Genomic DNA, 16021 nt, shown 5'->3' with positions numbered 1-16021 from the left:
TTGCAGGTTCAATGTGGCTTACAGAGTTTGGTTATGACATAGTTATTCCATGATATCAGATACAATTAGTAACGTTCAAAGATTAGGTAAGGGAAGAGAGAAGATATTAGGCAGGATAGAGGTGGACTGTAATGACTGTGTGGATTGGTGAGGTAGTTTTGTAAGGCTATGGGATCTTTATTCACTAATTTGAGTATTTATATACTGCTTAGACCTAAGTGGTTTACAGTTTCATTTTACAGGTACTGGGTCTGTCCCTACTGGGCTTACAGTCTAGGTGGGGCATTGTACTGCTGTTGTACCTGGGGTAACAGAGGGTTGACTTGCCCAGGGTCACAGGGAGGTGCAAAGGAAATTGAACCTGCAGGATCTCAACCCACTGCTGACCATCAGGCAGCAGTGGGAATTGAACCCAATTCCCCAGGTCTAGCAGTGGGAATTGAACCCAGTTCCCCAGGTCTACAGCCCACTACACTAACCATTAGGCCACTCCTCCACTCCACTCCATCTATATACATTATTTGATATTTCTCTTATAAATAGTAGTAATAAACAATATTAAGTGCATTTGTATAATATGCCACTGCATTCCACAGAACAAAGGGTACAAGTTGCCACAATCCATCTTTCTCTTTTGACCTAGGCACAGGAAAAAAAAAGATTTGAAATGCTCCTAGGTTTCAACATAATTAACGTTTAATGTGGGATATAAATGTCTGTCTGTTTTAGTGACTCTTTACGGGAGGGGGGGGGGGGGGTGCACAAATACAACACGTGCTAGGGAGTTCCTATAACCAGCCCCTCCAAATGGCACACTAATTACCATTTAAAAGGGAGATGGGACTACTCTACTCTACCTACGAAAAGTTATTCCGTTATTATACTTCCTCTGTGTACATCCGTATACTGCACAAAATATAAGTGAGATTAAATAAAAATACTACCAACAATCAAGAATCACAACGAGGATGCTGCAGTTCATATAGGTTTGCTTGCTTTGTTTTGAGTGTACTAGATGACGACTGTGCGCGGGTATTGGGGAAACAACGACTAACCAAATTGGCTTCAACCTTTTAACGTCATCCCGACTCCTGCTTTCTTCAACCTCCTTGGGTCCTGTGACGATACCGGAAGCCGTCGGAAGGAGGAGGAGGCAAGTTCACGTGGTAAAGCGGAAGAGTTTTTGCATATGCGACCGTCGCTCGCTGCATGGGATAGTGGTTGCTTGCAGGGGCTTGTAGCTATGGCGCCTGCAGTGCAATCGGTTGAAGTGCAGTTTGCCCAGAGACTCGCGTCTAACGAGAAGGTGATACGGGACCGATCCATAAAGAGGTTGCGCAAGTATATCACTGCCAAAACGACCAAGCGGACGGGTATGCTAACATAGAGTAGAGTAATTTCTTAATTGTGGGGCTAGGACTCGTGAGGGTGGAATAGCTGCTGGGTGTATATTATAGCTCTAGGTGTCTATGATGTTTAATAGTGATGGATCGCTCGCTGTAGCTATTATGATTAAAGTTGAGGGAAATGTTTGTCACGTCTCTCTGCCATTTCGAATATAATGCATACTGACGAAGGGAAGAGATTTTGGATATGGCTTTTTTTCAGTTATAGTTAATGGCAAATTAGATTCAGAATCGGTAGGTATTTTCCTGTCCCTTGAGGGCCTACGATCTATGTTTGTACCTGATGCAATGGAAGAGTGTATAGGTGACTTGCCCAAGATCACAAGGAGCACCTTTTTGGTATGAAATGGGGCCTAGTTTAAATCTCTGCCCATTGCTCTAACCATAATGCTATTCATGCATTGATGTAGCTCTATTTTCTTGATCAAATTTGTTGGAAATATGCAAGTATTGCAGGTGGAGTTGCTGAGCCTAACATTTTAGCCGATAGGGATCCCCCAACCCCACTAGCAATGAAAGCTTAGTACTTTGCTTAGTCTGGGGCTGATGTTCAAAGGCTCAATGTAGAGCCACAAGCACATGGCTTCTATTGTGAAAGCAATACCTTGTAAAGCACAAAGCAAACTATATGCACTGAAAACTTAGAAACATGACAGCAGATAAAGGCCCGACTGCCTATCCTCTGTAACCCCAAACTCTACCTTTCCTAAGCGATCCCACATGCTTATCCCATGCCTTTTTAAATTCTGGAACATTCCAACTCCACAACCTCCACCGGGTGGCCATTCCATGCCTCCATCACCCTTTCTGTGAAATAGTACTTCTTTAGATTACACCTTAGCCTGTACCCTCTTAAGTTCGTCATATGCCCCCTCATTCTAGAGCTCTCCTTCAGTTGAAAAAGGCTCTTTTCCTGTACATAAATGCCCTTGAGGTATTTGACATCTCTATCATGTGCTATCTCGGTAGAACTAGAGGGCATGAAATGAGATTGAAGGGGGGCAGACTCAAGAAAAATGTCAGGAAGTATTTTTTTCACGGAAAGAGTGGTGTATGCTTGGAATGCCCTCCCGCAGGAGGTGGTAGAGATGAAAACAGTAACGGAATTCAAACATGCATGGGATAAACATAAAGGAATCCTGTTCAGAAGGAATGGATCCTCAGGAGCTTAGCTGAGATTGGGTGGCAGAGCCGGTGGTGGGAGGCGGGGTTAGTGCTGGGCAGACTTCTACGGTCTGTGCCCTGAAAAAGACAGATACAAATCAAGGTAAGGTATACACAAAAAGTAGCACATATGAGTTTATCTTGTTGGGCAGACTGGATGGACCGTGCAGGTCTGTTTCTGCTGTCATCTACTATGTTACTATCAGGCTCATTTTCAAAGCACTTAGCCTCCCAAAGTTCCATAGAAACCTATGGAACTTAGCCTCCCAAAGTGCTTTGAAAATATGCCTCTATGTTTCTGTGGTGTTGCATTGTATGCAGAATCTGACTTATTGGGGGTTCAGTTTAATTTTTGTCTACATATTTCTGTTTTTAGTTTGTGGTTACTTATTCTATACTTGGTGAGGATGTATCTGTGTGAAAAAGACATGGTTTTGTGTGGCAGGATCATTTTCACTAATGTCTTGTGTAGTTTTACAATTGGTGTATTGATGTTCTAGTGCTCACTGCAGTGTTTAAGATGTTGCCTTTTGCTAGGTACACCCTTGTATGAGTTGGGGATTATTAAAATAATTTTTTCATATAGAGGAGGGGTTGTTAAAAATGATCGGCCCCAGGTGTCAAATACATTAGATACACCACTGACCCTTATACAGGTAACAGCTACCCTTGCACACATACCCATGAATTTGTCACACTGCCACTGGCACACACTGCTTGTTCTCTGCCCTCTCCTCCTCCTTTATAGTTTAGTTTATAGTTTATTAAAAACTTAATATACCTCTATAACAACATTGTTGGCCGAAGCGGTTTACAAAATAAAATTATCGAATAAAACATCAACTAAAATGAATGCCATTAAATATATGACAGAAACAGTCACACCAAAACAGAAGGAAAATAAGCAATAGAGGGAGCCATTCTCACCTTTAGTCCCTCGGCCAGCTACACAACCACATACTTGGTCACCATACCCACCCACTTGGAGAAATGTGCTTTAAGCATGCAGTTCTCAATGTATTGACTTTTTTTTTTTACCTTTTCCTTACCTCTTATCCTTCAGGAATTCTTTCTCCCTTTTCGAGTAGTCTAACTTCTGGACTTCCCTTCCTCTTTTGGCCAGCTTGTTTCCCTTGACCTATGGATGGCAGTCACTGAGTTTAACACTGCTTGTGTTCTGTGGTTAACAGCCTCTCTACCATCTGGTTCTTGTCTCTTCCTAATGCACTTAAATGTATACATGATGAGGGCTACTGCATATACTTCTAGCTGAGGAAAAGGTGCAGTTTTCAGGCAACACTTTTATATATTATTATTTTGTATGTGCGACTACTCTTATAACCCTGGACGCAGGTTCCTGACCGAAATGCCATTGTTCCAGGATTGTGGGCGTCGGGTGTTTCTTCTGTTTAGTTGCTAGCATGGAGTGCATATTGCAGAATTAAGTAGTCATTTCATTTTCAATTTTTGTAACAGTTTTGTAACATTTGTAATAAAGTACAAAATTTAACTTAATCCAGGTACCTTGGCAAATGATTGATGACAAATAAAGCTTTGATATAATACTTTTATATGGATCAGCCGCTTTTGAAAATAACCCTTGAAGTATTCAGCTGAATTTGCAGGAATAACTTTGCCAATATTTTTGTTTGTAACAGGTGGTTTCAGTCCAGAAGAACTATCCAAAATCTGGAAAGGACTTTTTTACTGTATGTGGATGCAGGATAAACCCTTGCTTCAGGTAAAGATTTTTTTGTTTGTTCTTATTTCATTATATTATTTTGGGAAGCATTGTCATCATCATCAAGTATTATCTAGGGTTAATGTCACAGTTTATGCATACTGTGACAGGAGCGAACCTCACTTGTAAGCTAAGATGGGTTGAAGATGATCTCAAAATGTTATACTAGTGCTCTTAATACTTTATGCCAACAAAGGTTTCCTCCTGAAGCGCCTATGGTGGAATATTTTTCAGGCAGTATATCAAGGTGTGCTTGGAAGTTGTTTTTTTTTTTAATTAGATCAGTAGTACCCAGTACATTTAGAATTATATCCATTTTCGTTTCTTAAATTTTCTTGGTCACTGATTGCATCTCTTGGTACTTGGTGATCCTTCTCGTCACATAGAGCCGGATTGTGTGTATGGTGCTGAAAGTTAGACCCCCCCCACCCAAGGAAGATCTGTATGACATTTATAGAATACTAGCATAGCATGCAGGTCACAAAGTCCTGTGCCCAAAGTTGGGCGCAGATAGGCACCAGGTTATAGAATAATGCCTATCTTTGGTAATGTCCATGAGCTGCTTATGCCCTTCCCTTGGCCATGCCCCCTTATGGGTTGTATGTGGGAAAAGATAGGTGCATAGAAGAGATCCACATGCAACTGCAATTAAGTACTTATTAACAGCAATTAAGTGTCTAACTGGTACTTGTTACTTCCATTAATCAATTGATTTGCATGTGGATGTTGGATCTGCACGCAAATTCTGGTGCCCAACTTTGTGCGACCTATATAGAATCTATGGTACTTGTACGGTCTGTGCCAGAGCCGGTGGTGGGAGGCGGGACTGGTGGTTGGGAGGCGGGGATAGTGCTGGGCAGACTTATACGGTCTGTGCCAGAGCCGGTGGTGGGAAGCAGGGATAATGCTGGGCAGACTTATACGGTCTGTGCCAGAGCTGGTGGTGGGAGGCGGGGCTGGTGGTTGGGAGGCGGGGATAGTGCTGGGCAGACTTATACGGTCTGTGCCAGAGCCGGTGGTTGGGAGGCGGGGATAGTGCTGGGCAGACTTATACAGTCTGTGCCCTGAAGAACACAGGTACAAATCAAAGTAGGGTATACACAAAAATTAGCATATATGAATTATCTTGTTGGGCAGACTGGATGGACCGTGCAGGTCTTTTTCTGCCGTCATCTACTTTGGTACTTTTTGTGTCTAAATGCCTTGAAAATGAGCCCTTGTGTGTCTTTATAAAACACCAACACAACAGAAGCTGAAATCATGGCTGAAGTATGACTCGATACATTTACATCAGCTCACGGCTGAAGTACACGTGTGAGTGCTTTACAACTAGGGCTTTTGATTTTAGGTTTGAATAAACATTGGTAAAACACCCTAATGGAAATGATGATATGTTGCTTGTGTATACTGCCTATTCCCGGAAATCAAATAAATAAATAGCTGTTGTATTAAACCTTGGGAAAACATGGCTTCTCCTAGTATTATCTCTCTCCCCTCTCCTGGCTTCTCCTGTATGCTCCACTCTTGTTTTGTGTCTTTTCTACATTAACAACTCTTTAAGTGACACAAGTATGTGTGTATTTTGATTCCCCCCCCCCCTTTAACTCCTGATCAATTGGAAAAGAAACGCCTCAGTTTACAATGTATAAACACCTGTTCAGAAGGAATGGATCCTAAGGAGCTTAGCCGAGATTGGGTGGCAGAGCCGGTGGCGGGAGGCGGGGATGGTGCTGGGCAGACTTATACGGTCTGTGCCAGAACCGGTGGTGGGAAGCGGGGCTGGTGGTTGGGAGGCGGGGATAGTGCTGGGCAGACTTACACGGTCTGTGCCCTGAAAAGGACAGGTACAAATCAAGGTAAGGTATACACAAAAAGTAGCACATATGAGTTTTATCTTGTTGGGCAGACTGGATGGACCGTGCAGGTCTTTTTCTGCCGTCATCTACTATGTTACTATCCAGCTTATAATCGAAAGTGATCGCCGACCATCTTCCGACATAAATCGGGAGACGGCCGGCGATTTTTTAAAAGCGGCGAAATCGGTATAATCGAAAGTGGCATTTTTGACAGCATCGCCGCTTTGCCGGCGAAAGTTCAAGGGGGCGTGTCAGTAGATTAGCGAAGGCGGGACATGGGCGGGCATGGGCGTGGCTACCAGATGGCCGGCTTTCGCCGATAATGGGAAAAAAAAGCGGCGTTAAGCAATATTTCACCGGCTTTACTTGGTCCTTTTATTTTCACGACCAAGCCTCAAAAAGGTGCCCCAACTGACCAGATGACCACTGGAGGGATTGGGGGATGACCTCCCCATACTCCCCCAGTGGTCACCAATCCCCTTCCAAACTAAAAAAATAAAACTAAAAACCTTTTTTCCAGCCTGTATGCCAGCCTCAAATGCCGTACCCACCTCCATGACAGCAGAATGTGTTGTATCCTCCGACGGCCTTTCCCTGGTTGCGATGTGGCTATGGGGTGAGTGTGACACCTTTTCTGTTAGGTGCCCTGCAGAGAGTCACATTAGCAATGCATTGTGGTGGGTGTAGGGTACTGGGCTCTACTCCCATGGTGCTTTCCCCCCCTGCTAACTGGGTCAGAGTGTGCTGTGTTTTGTTTCCTGTTGTAGTCCATGCGGTAGTGGCCATTTTTGTAAGCCAGTTTTAGTTCCCTTTCCTGTGTTACCCACGTTAGTGAACGTAGTTCTTACCTTGAGTGGTGCTGAAAGAGGGCATTGTACACCATTGTGCCAGCTCTGACCTACTGCTAATCTTAGTACCAGGGGACTCTTTGCCAGTGGGGCACAACCTCTGATCTGCAGTTAACTGTGAGTAAACGTGGTTATTTCAAGAAAGGACTTTTTCAGAGAGATTACTCTTCAGGTGTGAACTGGTGTGCCAAAGTTATACAGCAGCAATAAGTCCTAGAGGCTGTATGCAGGTCCCTGGAGCAATTTTAGTGGGTGCAGTACATTTGTGGGTAGTGGATTGGGGGGGGGGGGGTTGGGGGGCTCAGCTCCCAAAGTAAGGGAGCTATGCACGTGGGAGCTTTTCTGAAGTCCACCACAGTGACCCCTAGGGTGGCTGGTTGGTGTCCTGGCATGTCAGGGGGGCCAGTGCACTAAAAATGCTGGCTCCTCCCACGGCCAAATGCTTTGAATTTGGCCGGGGTTTGAGATGGCCGACATAACTTTCCATTATCGCTGAATAACAAACCCAGCCATCTCAAACCTGGCGAACTGCACGGCATTTGGCCGGGCTAAACCGTATTATCGAAAAAAAAGATGGCCGGCCATCTTTTTCGATAATACGGTTCTGGACAGCTGTAGCGCTGCCGCCAACATAGATCGCCGGCGACGTTCGATTATGCCCCTCTATGTTACCTAAGATTAGAAGTATATTTGTAATCTACATGTGTAATTCGTGACTCTTCCCTCGGCCCAAACTCCTCCCTCAACTACTCCTACCCTTGGGTTGTATATAAGTATGTTCCTATTTTGCATAGTATGTACTTGTACTTGGGGAAGGGGGTTAATTTTAAAAGAGGAACTTTGCATTCATGTGCTGGCATATACATAAAATTACCCCATACTACACAGAGTAGTGAAGTAGTACCATTTTTTTTTTTAACATCAACTTTTTATTGGTTGGAATGGGAATGTCTCAAGCAATCAGTGTTTTCATTCTGTGTAATTCTGTCAAGGATTTTATAGCAATGTTTTTCTGGTCCAGGGATTCTGTAGGGTTTACTTACTTTTCAGTGGATGAGCTGTATTAATTATTGTGCCTCTGTGTGTACAGGCCATCTAGCATTAGCACGTTACACTCGAGAATGAGATGTTACCGTTTCCAGTTCTGTTTTAAAGAATCAGTATTTGTTTTATCAGTTTTTTCCATGCTTTTTATGAGCCCTCTTATCTCTAGTCTTGTGCTGGAAGAATCAATTTTTCATCTTTACATTTAAAGCTCACCTTAGCTAACTTTTGATCTACTTTTGGTCACTGAAATAACTCTATTTCCTGCTTTTTTTCTGCTTTAGCCAATTGTTTTTCTTTGCTTATTGATCCATTGCCTTAAATTTATTTTTCTTGTTTTGAAAATTGTGTTGCCTCTTTCCCCTTATGAGCTGGTAGGTTTACTCATTTTTGTTTCTAATTGTTGTTGAAGTTTAAAACTGATTTTAGCCATTCACTTTTATACTTTGGTGCTTTCTAAATGTTTTGTTTTGTTGATGCTGTAAGCTATGCCTGAAAGTCTATGGTCAATCCCAAAACATAGAAAGTATATCAGATACCTAGAGAATTGCACAATCCTGTAACACTTATTTAGGGGAACAAAGGGGAATTTAGTTCTCCAAACCGAGCTTTAATTTCAGTGAGTTTAGTTGAAAACAGTTCACTTGAAAGCTCTATACATTATTAATATGCCTTGTTTTTCTAACCCTTAATTTTTTTTTAATGTCAAACACATGTTTTACATTGTACATTTTATTATATCCAAAACTAGGTGTGTGAAAAATTAAATAGGAATCCATATACATAATTCCCTAAATCCATTGACTGAAAAACACCATCCAAAAAATATAAAATATCCATGCACTATACAAATGCACCAGAATATTCAAGAGCAGAAAGGAGTGAACTTAAGTTGACTCATATTTTTGTTTGTTTTTAATTTATAGAAGTCTTTATTAAACTTTGTGATACAATACAAAGTATAGTCCTCACAGTACAATGCAATACTGGAGCATATATAGTCAAACAAGTCAAACATACTGAACAAGAAAAAAGAAGAAACAATAACATTTAATATGTTTCAAGGTTATAACAATTCCCAATTGTCCTTCAAGATTTTTCATTTTTTTTTTAAAAGAAATCCCCCCTTCCTTAAAGGGAGGGGGGGTCAAGGGGGAAGGGTTCGTTAAGTTGACTCATATTTTGTCACTTTTTCACTAACTGTTCCAGACGTCTGAAAACAGAGGGTATAGAGTTAAATGGTCATATCTCTCAATGGAGGCGGGTGAACAGTGGAGTGCCGCAGGGATCTGTACTGTTTGTAGAGCAGCCTCAGAAACAACGTATCGCCCACTTCTTCTTGCAGTTCGGAACTTCTTTGTGCAGGAAGTACAAGCTGCTCTCATGGTTTCAAGCCCTATGAAAGTAACTGAATTTCCTGTGCCATGCGACTCAAGCTTATGGAGAGCTGAATTGCGATGCCATATGCAGGTTGTTTGTGTTACTGTGTTGATTGAGTACTGTACATCACTGGGCCAAAAAATGTAAATATTGTGGACCGGGAAGAGCTAATTTGTGTGCTAAGAAATGAAGTGAATGAGTCTTGACAGAAACGGACAGATGTAAAGGACAAATGGTGAATTGTCCAAAGCGCTACATTGCAACCCTGAAAACTAAAAGAATAATTGAGAAGAGTTCAGAAGCACAAGAAGAAAATTTTGTTGCAGCATAACAATGCTAGGCCTGACATAGCATGAAGCACCAAGAGGCAGTTGCAAAGATGAGTCTCTTACCCCATCCACCATAGAGCTCAAACTTAGTGCCATGTGATTTTCACATTTTGCAAAAATTGAAGGAATACCTTCAGAGGCATGTGTTCATCTAGAAAGGAGAAGTGGAAAGGACAGCGAACAACTGGTTGAAGAGATGAGATGTGCTGTTCTTTCGTGTCAGGTTTAAAAACTTGTCCATCGTTGGCAGAAATATGTGGTGACTGTGGAGAAAAGTAAATACATGTAATAGAAGAGCAAGTTTCAAGTATTGTTTCCATTCTTTATTAGTTACAATCTCTTCATTTAAACAAAAGTTATGGACATAGAGGTATTATTTCTCATTTAACTTTGTACTAAAGTGCGTTTTAATTTTTTGTATTTATTGCAAAAACTAGGCCGTGGTAAACAAAGCCTCTGTGATAAATGCTGGGAGCGTGTTCAACATCTGCCTTATTTTAACACACTTGCCGAATGGCACTGTTACATGCAGCGACAGCGCGAGTGCATGCTATCTGCTACTGTATGTAATGCTGTGTAGGTCCGGGCTAATGTTTACTATATGATAAAACCTGTGCTAGCTGCTTAATATAGCTTAGTAAAAGAGCCCCTAGGTGTTGGCATAGACTGGTGCCTTACATTTGCGGAACAGATTTCATCTGTTGTGAAGACTTCTTTTTCTGCTCTGCAACAGATTTGTTCCACTGGAATCCAAAAATCTTCAAATATTATGCTTTTCTTCAGAATCGGATCAGTTATTGTAATGCTCTGTATAATGGTTTTAAACTCTTCTCTCTGAAGTGGTCCCTTATACCGAATACTGCGGTTAGGCTTGTCTATAGTTCCCAATAACATTGCCGTATGAGTCCCTTGCTGTCTGTCCAGCATCGCCTTATTCTTTTAAAATTAAGTTCAAGGTTCCTACACTTATGTTCTTTCCTTACTGGTTGTCTTGTTTCTTGCATTCTCAACAAGGTAATCAGCTGGTTATTTCATTGCCGACAGCTCAGCATCTTGAAGCATCTCCTCTGTCCCCATGGTTCTCACCTTTTGAATTTTCTTTTCATCTTGCTGAGCTTTTGGGACCGTGAAAGCTGACTTTTTTCTTACAGGGGTTGATTAGAAGATGGCCTGGTTGTGAGCTCATAATTAGTGATAATGTGAGTCTTAGTGCTGTTTATTAATGTAACACCGCCTTACTGTTTGTAATTGGAAAAACAGTTTAAGAAGGTCTCTTTATGTACCAAACTAAACTGCTACTATCTGGCCCTGTGATTAAACCAGCTGCAGCAGGAAGGAGCTGGTTTAAGAACAGGTTTCTTTCTTTCCTTTTCCTCTGTAAGTCCACCATCTCTGTAGCCATCTCTCATTCTAGGCTCCCTGAGCTTCCCTTGTTGGCAGGTGGGTAGCAGTGCTTCATATTGTAATAGCCACCTCAGCTGATTGGATTTAGTCTTCTGGTTTGAACCATGTGGCGTCCTATAATTGTAAGAGACTTGTCAACACTACATGGACAAACCACAGTATGAAATCCCACTTTCAGAGAAGGCCACCAAATCTGAAGGCTGCTTTTCTGCTGCTGGCCAGGGAGGATTAAGGGAGCTCTAGGTTTTACGGACAGGTGTAGGCATGTGCTGTGTTTCATTTAGGAGAGGTCAAAGGAGTAAGGGAATGGGAGTTTGTTCTTGGAGGGAGTATATTTTTATTTATTTTGTAATATTTAGAGTTTGTCTGCCTGTATAGTCTATAAATTCTGTGAGAAATAAAAGGTTGGGATCTGGAGGTTGAGGGCCCAGGTGATGGAAAGAATGCAGCAGGAGTTGGGATGATATTGAAGGAGTGCATGGAGGGAATAGTGAATTGGTGGATGATAGAAGGGATGGGCCTTCATGTCCATCTTGGTGCCAAAATTCTGTAGATCACTTTTAGATGGGGACCAGATCTTTCAAGACCTGTTTGAAACCTTAATTTTATTTTTACTTGATATTTTGTTTATCATTTATTTTGAAGAGTTGTTCACATTTCTTTTTATTTTGTAGGAGGACCTGGCCGACACTATTTCTCAGCTCACCCATGCTTTTCAGAATACGCCGGCACGTAAGTGAACATTTTCCACTAGCTGATGTAATTGACTGGCTCAGATTGAATCCATGCAACTGTAGTTTTGCTCAAATGTACAGATTTTTTTTTCTTGGAAAGCTTCAAATTGTTCATAAAAGATGCAATGTTTAGGTTATTAGATAACCTGGCTGGGCAAGGTTATTTCAACTCTTACATACTTATGTACATTCTATGAATTAATATCAGGTTGGAAAATTCAATGCTTTTTTTTTTCTTTCTTTTAGTCAACAACAGAGATCACTCAAAATTACATAGATGTGGCCTAAAGGGTGCTGGTAGGGCTCAAAGCCTTTAAAAAAGGCTATGGCTAATGCAGAGTAAAACACTTTTATATTAGGCTAATATCCTTAATACTGTAGCAAGTTTTAAATTATTGAAAAACTAAAAAAACACTAAGATGGAGTCAGCAGTCCAGCAGCGAGAGGGGTGCTATCCAGTCTTTTGCATTGAGGGTCACATGTATGATTATCTCCCAGTTGGTGAGATGTCATATGTTTGCGCCCGATGCAAAGAGCTTCTAGCTCTTAGAGAACGTGTCCGTTCTCTTGAGGCTAGAGTAGCAGACTTGGTGGAGCTGAGGGAGACAGAGAGGTACATAGAAGAGACCTACAGTGATGTAGAGAAGTCCCACCTCCAGTCTAGTAGCCCTTGTGCTACCTTGGCGGAGGAAGGTCTCCTAGAAGGAGAGCATCACCCTGGTGAAGTAGGAAGTACTCCTGTAGCCAGGACCTGCCCACCAGGGGATGTACTATCCTCGCACCGAGGATATGTCTCCAAGTGCTGCCCGGGAGGGAAAGGTTAGGACAGCTGTTGTAGTTGGTGATTCGATCATTAGGCATATAGATAGCTGGGTGGCTGGTGGACGTGAGGATCGCCTGTTGACTTGCCTGCTTGGTGCAAAGGTGGCGGACCTCACACGTCACCTAGATAGGATTCTAGATAGTGCTGGGGAGGAGTCCGCTGTCTTGGTACATGTGGGTACCAATGACATAGGAAAATGTGGGAGAGAGGTTCTGGAAGCCAAATTTAGGCTCTTAGGTACAAAGCTCAAATCCAGATCCTCTAGGTTAGCATTTTCTGAAATGCTACCTGTTCCATGCGCAGGGCCCAAGAGACAGGCAGAGCTCCGGAGTCTCAATGCGTGGATGAGACGATGGTGCAGGGAGGAGGGTTTTAGATTTGTTAGGAACTGAGCAACATTCTGGGGAAGGGGGAGCCTATTCCGAAAGGATGGGCTCCACCTTAACCAGGGTGGGACCAGGCTGCTGGCATCGGCATTTAAAAAGGAGATAGAGCAGCTTTTAAACTAGAAATGGGGGGAAGGCCGACAGTCGCTCAAAAGCGCATGGTTCGGGAAAAGGTATCTTGCAAAGATACCTCACAAACAGGGAAGATAGTGTTTCTGGATAGTGAGGTTGCACAACAGACAGTAGGCCAGGTGCCCTTAAATACAACTAAAGATCAGACAAAAGAGGGCAAATCAATAGTGTCAGGTACTAGTAATCATGCAAATAGGTACAACAAAACATACATATGCAAATGCTAGGAGTCTAAGAAATAAGATGGGAGAGTTGGAATATATTGCACTAAATGTATCATCTTTATGCTGATGACACCCAGCTATATCTCTCCACACCAGACATCACCGCGGAGACCCAGGCTGAGGTATCGGCCTGCTTATCCGACATTGCTGCCTGGATGTCCAACCACCACCTGAAGCTGAACATGTCCAAAACCGAACTCCTCGTCTTTCCACCTAAACCCACTTCTCCTCTTCCTCCACTCTCTATCTCAGTTGATAACACCCTCATCCTCCCTGTCCCATCTGCCCGCAACCTCGGAGTCATCTTCGACTCCTCCCTCTCCTTCTCTGCGTATATCCAACAGACTGCCAAGACCTGTCGCTTCTTCCTCTACAACATCAGCAAAATTCGCCCTTTCCTCTCTGAGCACACCACTCGAACTCTCGTCCACGCTTTCATTACCTCTCGCCTTAACTACTGCAACTTACTCCTCACCGGCCTCCCACTTAGCCATCTATCCCACCTTCAATCCGTTCAGAACGCTGCCGCACGTCTTATATTCCACCAGAACCGATATACTCATATCACCCCTCTCCTCAAGTCACTTCACTGGCTTCCGATCAGATACCGCATACAATTCAAGCTTCTCCTCCTTACCTACAAATGCACCCGGTCTGCGGCTCCTCACTACCTCGCTACCCTCATCTCCCCCTATGTTCCCGCCCGTAACCTCCGCTCACAGGACAAATCCCTCCTTTCAGTACCCTTCTCCACCACTGACAACTCCAGGCTCCGCTCATTCTGCCTTGCCTCACCCTATGCCTGGAACAATCTTCCTCAACCCCTACGCCAAGCCCCCTCCCTACCCATCTTCAAATCTCTGCTTAAAATTCACCTCTTCAATGCTGCATACGGCACCTAACCTTTCGAGAAATATAGTATGCCCCCCAATATATCTGCCCTATCAGATTGACTCTACACTTGTCTCTTAGATTGTACACTTGTCTTTAGAATGTACACCTGTCTTTTAGATTGTAAGCTCTTTGAGCAGGGACTGTCCTTCCATGTTAAATTGTACAGCGCTGCGTAACCCTAGTAGCGCTTTAGAAATGTTAAGTAGTAGTAGTAAATGAAAAATTGGATATAATAGACATTACTGAGACCTGGTGGAAGGAGGATAACCAGTGGGACACTGTCATACCGGGGTACAAAGTATATCGTAGTGATAGGGTGGACTGGACTGGTGGAGGGGTAGCATTGTATATTAACGAGAGCCTTGACTCAGATAGATTACAAATTCAGCAGGACACAAGTCACACCTTTGAATCGTGGGTTGAAAAAAACGGTGATAGGAGTGTACTACCGTCCGCCTCGCCAGGACGAGCAGGTAGACGCAGAAATGATAAAAGAAATCAGAGACGCGAACAAAATGGGCAATGTGATAATAATGGGTGACTTCAATTATCCAAATATAGACTGGGTAAATGTAACATCGGGACACGCTAGAGAGGTACAATTCCTTGATGAAATGAAGGACAACTTTATGGAGCAGCTGGTGCAGGAGCTGACGAGAGAAGGAAAAATTCTAGACTTGGTCCTTAGTGGAGCGCATGATCTGGTGAGGGATGTTATGGTGCTGGGGCCACTTGATAACAGTGATCATAATATGATCAGTTTTGATATCGACCTTGAAGTAACTGTACACAGAAAGTCAAATACGTTAGCATTTAACTTTAAAAAAGGAGACTTTGATAAATAGAGAAGACGTTAAAAAAAAAACTTAGGGGGGCAACTGAGAGAGTAAAAACTGTACAACAGGCCGTGGACGCTGTTCAAAAATAGCCATCCTGGAGCCCAGGCCATACATATTCCGCGAATTAGAAAAGAAAGAGAAGTCCAAAAGACAGCCGGCCTGGTTGGAAAAGTGAGGTAAGGAAGCTATTAGGGCTAAAAGAAACGCCTTCAGAAATAGAAGAAGGAACCGTCTGAAAATAACAAGAAGCAGCATAAGGAGTGTCAAAGCAATGCAAGGCGCAGATAAATAAGGCCAAGAGGGATACGAAAAAAGATAGCATTAGAGGCAAAAAACATAGTAAAATTTTTTTCAGTATATTAAAAAGCAGGAAGCCGGCAAAAGAATCGTTGGGCGCTGGATTGACCGAGGGTAAAAGGGTGATCAAGGAAGACAAAGACGTAGCGGTCTCACCGAGGAAGATTTAGGTGGATACCGGTGTCGAAATGATATTGCAAGCGACGAGTCGGAGAAACTTACTGACTTCACAGTAACCTGGAGGACGAAATGGGGGCAGTTCAGCAAACTGAAGAGTAGCAAATCTCCTGGACCGGATGGTATTCATCTAGAGTACTGATAGAACTGAAAAATGAGCTTGAGGAGCTACTGCTAGTGATATGCAACTTATCCTTAAAATCGAGCGTGGTACCGGAAGATTGGAGGGTGGCCAATGTAACACCGATTTTTAAAAAAGGCTCCGTGGAGATCTGGGAAATTATAGACGGTGAGTCTGACGTCAGTGCCGGGGAAAATGTAGAGGTATTATTAAAAACAAAAT

The 16021-nt window shown here is 42.8% G+C and overlaps 1 protein-coding gene across 1 annotated transcript in view; it reads left to right on the top strand.

Annotated features, from left to right (window-relative positions):
* The first annotated feature begins 1152 nt into the window (after window positions 1–1152).
* Window positions 1153–16021, top strand: part of LOC115465754 (ribosomal RNA processing protein 1 homolog B-like) — a 127461-nt gene continuing 112592 nt past the window's right edge. The window contains 3 exon segments of the mRNA XM_030196459.1: window positions 1153–1373; window positions 4229–4311; window positions 11847–11908. Of these exon segments, the coding sequence (XP_030052319.1) occupies window positions 1190–1373; window positions 4229–4311; window positions 11847–11908 (329 nt within the window). The 5' untranslated portion in view covers window positions 1153–1189.

This window comes from Microcaecilia unicolor, chromosome 3 (assembly GCF_901765095.1).
Source record: "Microcaecilia unicolor chromosome 3, aMicUni1.1, whole genome shotgun sequence".
Lineage (NCBI taxonomy): Eukaryota > Metazoa > Chordata > Amphibia > Gymnophiona > Siphonopidae > Microcaecilia > Microcaecilia unicolor.
This window is presented reverse-complemented; position numbering and strand designations above follow the sequence as displayed.